General features: G+C 32.4%; 2 protein-coding genes across 4 annotated transcripts; one reads left to right on the top strand and one right to left on the bottom strand.

Annotated features, from left to right (window-relative positions):
* Window positions 1–2326: 2326 nt before the first annotated feature.
* Window positions 2327–8673, bottom strand: LOC115697422 (E3 ubiquitin protein ligase DRIP2). Of its 3 annotated transcripts, none has more exons than XM_030624417.2 (8): window positions 8428–8671; window positions 8044–8306; window positions 7143–7242; window positions 6564–6897; window positions 5987–6429; window positions 5843–5893; window positions 4929–5001; window positions 2327–4675 (listed from the first exon to the last, which is right to left on the bottom strand). In XM_030624417.2, the coding sequence occupies exons 2-8, from the start codon at window positions 8156–8158 to the stop codon at window positions 4502–4504; spliced, it is 1290 nt and encodes a 429-aa protein (XP_030480277.1). In that variant the 5' UTR covers window positions 8159–8306; window positions 8428–8671; the 3' UTR covers window positions 2327–4501. The 3 variants fall into 3 exon arrangements, with proteins under 3 accessions (XP_030480277.1, XP_030480278.1, XP_060974850.1); XM_030624418.2 differs by having other exon boundaries at window positions 8499–8671; XM_061118867.1 differs by lacking the exon at window positions 5843–5893 and having other exon boundaries at window positions 8044–8673.
* LOC115697423 (PRA1 family protein E) lies at window positions 2453–3200 on the top strand. Its single transcript, XM_030624419.2, has one exon. It carries the CDS (start codon window positions 2453–2455, stop codon window positions 2990–2992), a length of 540 nt encoding a protein of 179 aa, XP_030480279.1. The 3' UTR covers window positions 2993–3200.
* Window positions 8674–10075: the final 1402 nt, after the last annotated feature.

The following is a 10075-nucleotide window of genomic DNA, read 5'->3' as shown; positions in this document are numbered from 1 at the left end:
TTTCTTCTTCTTTTCAAAAAAAAAAAAAAAAAAAAAAGAATACACTTGGGACTAAGCAAATTATATTCTAATTGAGAGGTTATAACTAAATAGAGTTACACTAGAAAAAAAAAATTCGAAATATCAAAAAATATCAATGTAACAACAATGATATTAAACAATCCTTAATATTATATCATAATACAATTATTTTTGAGTAAATATAATATTTATACATGTATTACAATTTGGAATAAAATTACTAATTCTACATAAATAATTTTATAAAATATATGCATATATTTTATTAAGATGTAATTATTCTTATATAGAGGTATACTTTGTTAATACGGGACTTAGAAATTGTATAACTAATTACAATTTAGAGGTTATTCTTATTTATAATAGGCTCAAATTGGGACTTAATTTTTTTATAACAAATTAGAGGTCATTCTTGAATAGAGTATTCTTAAATAGAGGTTCTATTTGTATCTATATATATTTATAAAGGAGAAGTATGAGGCGGTGACGTGACACTTTAAAATTACTCCAAACACTTTTAATTATTCTCTCATTAATTCTCTCATTTTTTTAATTTTTTATTAAGGTAAAATCTATACATCTATATATCTATATAAAGGAGAAGTATGAGGTGGTGACGTGGCGGTCTAAAATCTCTCCAAAGTTATTTTTCTTTTTTCTCCTTAATTCTCTTAATTTTTTTAATATTTTATTAAAGCATAAATTTACAAATTAATATTTTACTATTATTTATAAAAATATCTATTTTAAATTAATTATTTTCAAATTTTCTATAAAAATATCTATTTTAAATTAATTATTTTTTAAGAAACACATAATAATAAATATAAATTAAATTAATAATATTAAATTAAATAATTATTCAATTATTTATATATATGTATTCATAAATATATATGTTTGAAGTTTATTTTTTACTTTGCAGAATATATAGGAAAAGTGTTTTTTTTTTAGAAAAAATTTATTATGAATTGAACAAAAAAAAAAGTCAGTGTGAGATTATGTAGAAGAAGAATTAGGTGTGAGATTATGAATCAAATATTTTTCATAATGCATTATTTTCCTATTCCAAGCCTATAAAGTTGATGTCATCATTGTAGTTCCTATTAATATCCTCAAATTTCTAAACTTAACACTCAATTTATCGTTCTGTTAATTTATCAATAAAGTGCCACATGTAAATATAGTACTCGCTAAACTATAATAATTCTTTTAGAAAAAATAATTGTTAAAAACAAAAAATAATTAAAATAAATTCATATTATTCAAAGAAAAAACATTATATTCATATTAAATGAAATAAAAATTAATTTTTTTATCTTCTTCCAGCCATATTATATTTACAGATTAACAATAAAAATTTTTTAAGGAGATCAACAATAAACTTTGATTTTCGTTTCAAATGCTATTTTTCATATATTCAAAATTCTCATTTCATAAACTTTCTACTAATATTTATTTCAATCAATGAAACGAAAAAATAAACTTTAATTGCCGTATGAATAATCAAACTTTCAATCTCAATAATCAATACAAACAATATCAAATTTCAAGTTCTTAAAATTTATAAAAATAAATAAATAAATAAAAACAGATCTCATAAACACAAACTCAAACATTGGAACCCTAGTAAAATACTAAAACTCAAACATTAAAAATACACACAACAAAAATTCAAACTCAAAACTTAACACACACATCAGAATAAAAATTAAACCATAAATGAGGATATATGTTACTATTTTTTGAATTTTGGTATTTATTAGCAATAAATTTAATATTTTAAATATTTATTTCACAAATTTTCTAATAATAAAGTTAAAATTTTAATATAATTTTATTAAGTAATTATTATTAATTAAAATACACAATTTATTTTTTATATATAATTTAAAATATTTTATATATTAAACCATTATTGAGGATATATGTTACTATTTTTTAAATTTTGGTATTTATTAGCAATAAATTTAATATTTTAAATATTTATTTCACAAATTTTCTAATAATAAAGTTAAAATTTTAATATAATTTTATTAAGTAATTATTATTAATTAAAATACACAATTTATTTTTTATATATAATTTAAAATATTTTATATATCCACTGCGAAACGCGGGATGTAAACTAGTTTTAGAATAATGTAAGTATTTCCACAACTATATTATTTTCCCCAAATGCTCTTAATAATCACTGCCGACCTTCCCAAGAACTCGGAATAAACACGGCAACAAAACGATGTCGTGTGGCAAGCAACCTATCAAATAAAAATATATAAAAATGAAACCGCTAAAACATATTTTCACATATAACCCTTACAACAAATGTTACTACAAAAAATCCGAACTCAGTTCATACAGCTCTTTGACACTTTGATTCATCATCAAGCTTTGGATCACGTAACAGAACCATCTCCATTCTCCGCAATCAATGACCTCAAATTACTACGTTACCAGCCCCCGAGGCTTCTGCTCCTCCAACACATTTGCCACGCGCCGCCCATGGCGGGAGCTAGTCCAACCCATTTCCGCCTTTACCCGACCTCAAACCTTCGGAGAAGCCACAACCCGAATCAACCGCAACCTCAACTACTTCCGCGTCAATTACGCCATGGTTGTACTGGTAATCCTCTTCCTCAGTCTCCTCTGGCACCCGCTTTCCCTCATCGTTTTTTTGCTCGTTTTCGTCGCTTGGTTCGCCCTCTACTTCTTCCGAGATACCCCAATTGTCGTTTTTAACTACACAATCGATGACCGCATCTTTTTGCTCCTTCTCGGCGTTGTGACAATAGTGGCCCTGGTCTTCACCGGTGTGTGGCTCAATGTGCTGATCTCGGTCTTGATTGGTGCCGCGCTCGTTGGATTACATTCCGTCATCAGAGGCATAGAGTATTTGTATTCAGAGGAGCAAGAAGCTGCCGAGGGTGGGTTGCTTTCGGTCGTCGGGAGTCCCCCGCGTACACGGGTTTAGTCGTCGTTTTCTACCCCCAATTCCTGGTGTTGCAACACTTTTAAAGAATTTTTGAGTAATTAGGGTTCTGGTGATAGTTCAATTTTAGGTTTCAGAAAAAATCTTGAAAGGAAGAAACTTGAGAATTGTTTTGCTTGTTTTCTTTCCCCTAATATCTCTGTGTACATGTACTACTAGTGGGAAATGACAATTTTTATTTGATTTCTTATTCTTTTGTGTTGTTTTGAAAGTGAATTAATTACTAATTAGTACAATATATCAAGTTATTATAGTATTTAGTCAAGGCATGTAGACTATTTTCTATGTTGTTCTCTTATTATTTAGTGTTTAAATTATGGCTTTTCTTTGTTTTTTTTATTAAATGGGAATTGGGAATACTTAATTCCCAGGTCTTGCCTAAAAGCTTTTTCACTAAATTAGTTTACAATTTGGAGCTAAAGTAAAAGCCTCTTGGAAAGTGTATGTATGTAGCTACACTTCTGTACACAGTCCATATGTTTTTTGGGATTGAGACTTGAGAAAGGCTGATGATCCTAATGCATAATAATGCAGTGGGGTTTTTGGAGGCAGCAGCTATTTTTTAAGCTGACCCATTTGTGCAAAAAAAGTCTGGTAAGACATTGAGACGTTGATTTAAAGTGAAAAATAAGAAGAAAAAAGAAAAAAGTAGATAATTATTGATGTCATGGTCCATTTAGCGTCGATGTTTGTCAACAGCAGCAGTGCTTATCTGAAGACCTTTACAATATTAACTAAGTAATTAGCTTTAACAATAATCAAGGCTGAAAAAACAAGACCATTATCAGGTTTTTCTACTTGACAAAGCAGTGCTTTGTCGTTAAAATCCACATATTTATAATTTATCTTTAAACTACACGATAAAGCAATGCTTTTTGTTGGAAGGAAAATTTTTAGTGATCGATTTTTATCTTGTTTCTTTTCCCTTTAGTACTGCAGGAAGATGTTTTTGTAGGTTTGCACGGTCGCCATCTTTCATTTTTCACTTCTTGGTTAGGTTTAATTTGGCAAAACAAATCCAAAAACGACAAAACACATGTTTCATCGAAGAAAATGAAACTAATGTTAGGTATAAAACAGAAAGACATCAAATGTGCCATATTATTCACCACAGGTTTTATGGATCACTGCCTTTTTAACATGATTTAATAGAAAAGGACGAGAGAGCTCACTATAATTATTAAGACAAGAACATATTGTTACAAGCAAGATGGTTCCCTGCCGTCGAGAGTGAACCGTGTATCAGTCGTGCTACTTCATTAAATGGTGTCAAATAATCTGTAAGAAGGAAGGGGAATGGAGAGGACAGTAGTGCAATGCACCTAATTCTGTACCATGCCACCGAAAGGAACCCCCACAACACGCTCGTTTCTGGGCTAGCTGCTCTTTTTGTTTGTTTTTTAACCCAATTCCCCTGATGCAGAATGCTTCAATTGAAAACATTAACATTTATAATCTGAAACCGCTGAATTATACAACATACAATCGCGTTCAAGATTCTGGAGTCTTTCGAGCATATGCCAGCACCATCACAAAGTCCTTCGCTGAGGACCCGATGGTTGCTGGAATTCTTTCTGATGTTGATGTTGTTTGCAGCCACAAATCAACTAAATTATACAACTGCAAAGTGGGGACCACTGGTTGTCCCATACATTTTATCTCAACCTGCAAGTAAACATGGTACAAAACTCTGTTTAGAGGCAAACAGCAAAGTAGACTAGTGGGGGAAAAACTTGAAGTTTCAAAACTATTGTCCCACATGACAATATCACAATCTAAAGTGAAAAAGCAGCTTAAGCTCTTCATAATTTTTTCTCTTTCTTTTTTCAGCTAGAATAGAAATATGGTAAACTTTAGTTCAGATTGAGTTTGTTCAATATTTAATCTTCTTATGATATTCAAGAAAGCATTGACTCACCTCAGCTTCATTAGTTAAAGCTAGTTTCATCATCAGGTACTTCTGGATAAACGAAACAGGTAGATTTCCATCCCTGCTCAGAAAATATTTATATCACATCAGATAACGGGTAAATTTTCATTTAATCGATAGCGAAAAAAAAAAAAAAAACATTCCTCTGAAGTAAGCATGCATGTCTTTATTCCTTATCATTTCATATATCGCTTCACTGCAATTGCATTATATCCAGATGACACATGCTTTATATGATATTTCATAGGAAAACTTGTAAAAGAGGATCAGACCTCAATTACAGCACTAAACATTCAGAACGTCATGAATGTCATAATCGTGTATGACTCGTGAAATGATACCAATTATAAGTTTGAGCAGAAATGTAACATCACCACACAGAAACAAAAGCACAAAGTCACAAACGACTACTACATATTGGAGATTTCTTAAATTTAACATCATCATACAGAAACAATAGCACAAGGTCACATTTCATATTGGTAACACACCAGTAGTTCTGTCACAGTTTAGGACATAGTGGAGGAATTTCTATTCATTGATCTTGAAGTTATTTTATGGAAATATGGAATTGATAAATAAGTAATAAATAACATCCCTGATCAAGGGCAAAAACGGACATCTTGTGAAATAAGCCGTATGTATTATCAAGAGAGAGCAGATTTAATGGAAAAATAAGGAAAATAAGTCATCTCCAAGAAAGAATACATTCAGCAAAGCTTGAAACATTTATGAAAAACCCAATTCTATAGATTCATTGAAAAGCTCATGGACAAATCCTATTATATAAACTATGAAATATCTTTTAATCTGTATTTAGATAATAAATTTGAACTGCACCGGAGGATTTCATTAAGCAAGTTAATGTACGGTAATAATGCTTGTAAATCAGCAAAACTCACTTGATTCTCAAGTAACTTGCTTGAATTTGAGGCAAAGATGTACTTACTTCTCTGGAATCATCAATTTGAATTAGATAAAACAGCTCACTTACTCCATTCTGAGTATTATAGTAAAGAATAACAAAACAAATTAAATTTTCTTACTGGTCATCAGATGCTATAAGAGAAAACCAAATTGGACCAACTCTTCTTTCATGCCTGGCACTAGCAGCGTCCAACACAGCTTGTGGTGATATCATTGATTCCCCGAAAGCAGTTTCCCTTTTACGCCGGACCCTTCGCACCTTTATAGGTTTCACAGATGCTGAATAGACAGGATCAACATTCTTGTCATCCTCAACTTTTGTTTTGCGTTTGTATTCCTTAATTTTTGTTCTACGTGCTTGAAGTTCAATGTCAGCAACCAGTGTGGGTTCTGCTTTGTTGTCAGACCCTTGTGAACTGGACTTTACAGACTTAGTCCTGTTTGCTACTTCAACCAAACAAGTTAAAGGTTTCCATAAATCCAACTTTCCTTCCCATGACTTGGCACCATTCCCAGTTTCTTTATCAGGAAGGGGTTCACTAGGCTCAGAAGGAATAGAGCTCTGCACCAGGTCAAGAACATTGGCAGGTAGAAGCAAATGTGTTTAAAATAAAAATAAAGAAAACTGCACCAGCAGCTACAAAGTCTATTGAAAGTGAATAATGTGGGTAGGAGAACGATTCCCTCCTCCTTTACCTGCCTAGAATGCGGAGAAAGCTTATTTGAAGGCTCAGGTGAACTTGAGCTTTCTTGATGATTTTCAACAGAATCATCCTCTCTCTTAACGGGTTTTTCAGCAGAAAAACCACATCCTCGTAAAGCTGCTGCCTTCCTCGTGACAGATTTGGTTCGTCTCCCAGTCATGGTGGCATGAGCTGATACTCTTGGAGTGTTGATCACCAATGAAGAAAGTGACCTTTCCTTTCTTCTTACAGGTAGTGTAACTGGCGTCACAACCTCAGCTGCCTTTACCTTTCTCCGTTTAATAGGAAAAACTTTCGCTCTCAAATCTTGCAAGTTGTGATCCGGCCTAATAAAGAAACCAATAGATACTAACTCAATATACAATCTCATGAACCAAAAACTCGAATTTCACTCATTAGTATGTGATTTAACATAATGCATAATGCTCACTATGGTTCTAGCTCAATAGAATTCCTTTTCCTCTTTTGCATCAGAAGAGAACAAAATATACTACAGGCTCCACCTCTTCAGTTTATAATGAACTAAGATCGTGAAAAATTATACAAAGCAAAAGTAATAGCAGGACTTAACCTCAATTTCTCCAATGGAACACAACCTAGATGGATATTGCATGTTGGACAGCACTCTAACTCTTCATCGGATAACTTATCATATATACATTTCCTGCAAACTGGACGAAGTCCAAAAATATAAGTACGGAATTCTCAAAGATGTCACATTGTTTTCTCAAGAAAAATAGTAATTAATGCATTGAACATTTTCATTAACATTAATAGGAAACGAGGTCAGCTGCTATACTATACATAATAGGAAACTTTTACAGGGATTAGATATGAGCACGGGTATTCACCTTTGAACAGTCACAAGTAAGAAACCAGATAAGTTTTCTTATTATTATAACAATAACTACAGAATGTTCATGTTTAAACAAAATAAATATATAAATAAAATGAAAATGAAAAGAAGAAAAAAACCATACAAGCACTATAATGCAACTATACTCTATAAACCCGAGGCTGCTAGTTCATTAACGAAAATGGCCTTCAAAACCATGGGAGTCAGAGTCAGAGACAACCAAAGCATAAGCACACATGGCTATACTTAATCGCCAGTTCCATTATTCAAGCGTTCCAAGCCATGTTTAACACCAAAAATTAATCCCAACATAAATTAACCTCCCTAAAATCTTCCTAGTACAGAAGATAAAACAAAAGAGATTTCACCAAATACCAAAATAGCAAATACCCATATTGAAAATATAGCACGCCCATATTAGGAAAGAAAAAAAATAAGTCAAACCAAAGAGAAACCCAGATAAGAAAAAATAGATAATTACAAGGACCCAAATCAGAATAACACGCAAAAGTGCAAGAAAACAGTCGATGAGATTCAAATTTAATGAATCAATACGACCCAATTAGCTTAACAGAACAACCAATTAGAGTCAGACGAGAGAAAGAGAGAGACTCACACGTATGAAGGCATTCAGATATGGTGGTGGCATCTCTGAAGAGCTTATGACAGAGTGGGCAGGTCATGCATGCCTCAATGGGTTCTCTACTCACTTTGACCACCTGATTCGCCATCTTCGGCCGCTTCACCGAAACAAAGAAAAAAAAAATCTAATCTTTTCTCTGACACCGCTTACTTCTCTTCTCTTTCCAACTCACCCACGTGTCCAATCACTGCATGTTAATACACACAACAAATTTACGTCCATTTCCTTAAGTTTACCTGCATTAAACCCAAAAACACGAATATCCGAAGAATAAGAAAGAGCCGAGAAATCCCATTAAAATAACGTGGAAGACATTTCAAAGAAAATGCGTTAAGAAAAGCATATAATTTTTATGACCCCCTGTAGATTGATGAGGAAGAAAGCAGAAGATAAAAACCGAAAGAGTCCGAGATTTAAGAGATGGGTACGATTGATTTCTTCAAATTTGACGTGGGTTTTGGGGATTTTTGCTTGTTGCGGTTGATTGGTCTGAATCGCAAAGCCTTCTCTCTTCGTCGAAAGGAGCATGAACCAAAAGAGTTTCCTTTTCTATTTTTTCGTTTTTTCGTTTTCTTAAAAAAAATAGAATTCTTGAGAATTTTGTTTTATTAATAAACGGGGGTGATTTAGAATTAGTAGTATTAATTAATTAATTAATCTATAAAACTAATAATTAACAGATTTAGAAAATGTACACTTGGGGTGCGCATTATAATAACATGCGCACTCGATTTCGTATAGGCGACGCATAGTTTTTGCAGGTAAGGTGCATTTTAGCATGCAATGTACTTTTCTTTCTTTCTTTATTTTGTTTGGTTCTTTTTGGAACCGCTTTTAAAGTAAATGGTTTCTATCCTAGCCTTCTATTCTATCTAGGTTTGAAGAACTGACCAAAGTTGGTACTGTTGAGGTGTAAAGTCCGCTTAGTTAATTTGGAAATTAGCAGTTATTTATGTTTAATCATGAAATTATTTATAGCCATTTAAATAATTTATTATGGATATTTATGGAATTCAGATATGCATGGGTATGTTATCAGTAGTTTTTATATTTCGTATTTCCGGTGTCCGGTATTTTGGAACGCGGCGTTTGGCTCAGTAGAAATCACAACTTAGTATGTTAGTATTTTGGGGACGGGTTTTAGACATTGGGAATGTCGGGAATGGCCGGGAATTTAGAATGTCCCAAAAATACCCCTTTAGTATGATTTTCATGATTTTATGGTGGAGGGGCAAAATGGTCTTTTTGCCCCATTAGTGTTTTGTCTTATGTGACTTTATGAAATGGAAAATAAATAATTAATTAAGTGTTTCCTTGGCTGAAATAAATGAAAAATATGATTTATATTCCTCTTTTCTCAAGCATTTTACACTTAGTCATTTTTAAAAGAAATTTCCAAAAAAAAATCAAACACTCAAAGCTCTCTCTTTCTCCCTCTTTTCGGCTGAGACTTGGGCTGCTAGGGCTGGGAATTTTCTGCCTAAAGCTTGTGATTTTCAACTCATTCTTGTGTAATTCAAGTCAAGGTGTGATCCCTTATAAATTCCCTTTGTGTTCTTCTTGAATTTTAAGTGAAAATGGATGAAATGCATGCTTGATTAGTTGTTGTTGTTGCTGCTGAAATATGATTGTTATTTTGAGTTTAAGCATGTTAGTTTAGGGTTGTTCATGTGATAAAGAAAGCATGTTGTATTGATTGTTTAAAGCTTTTAGTTTATATGTTAAAATAGGTGATTTTTGAGAGAAAATGCCATGTTTTGTTTCTGTGAATTGCTGGATGTTTCTGTTTGTTTTCAGAGATGTTTTTAGGCTTAGTTAAGTAGAATTAAGCTTATGGATTGCATGTTTAGGTGGTTTTGCTCAAGCTTGAGTTTGGAACTCAAAGCTTGAGCTTCAATGGTGAATTTTGCATGTGTGGTTTCTGGGTAGGTTTGATGCCTTTGAAATGTCATTTGGGGCATTTAGAACAGGTCTGGAAAGTTTGGGACCAATTGGGGTTGAATTG

This window comes from Cannabis sativa, chromosome 7 (genome assembly GCF_029168945.1).
Source record: "Cannabis sativa cultivar Pink pepper isolate KNU-18-1 chromosome 7, ASM2916894v1, whole genome shotgun sequence".
NCBI classification, from domain to species: domain Eukaryota; kingdom Viridiplantae; phylum Streptophyta; class Magnoliopsida; order Rosales; family Cannabaceae; genus Cannabis; species Cannabis sativa.
Note: the sequence above shows the minus strand (reverse complement) of the source record. Positions and strands in the feature narration are given on the sequence as shown.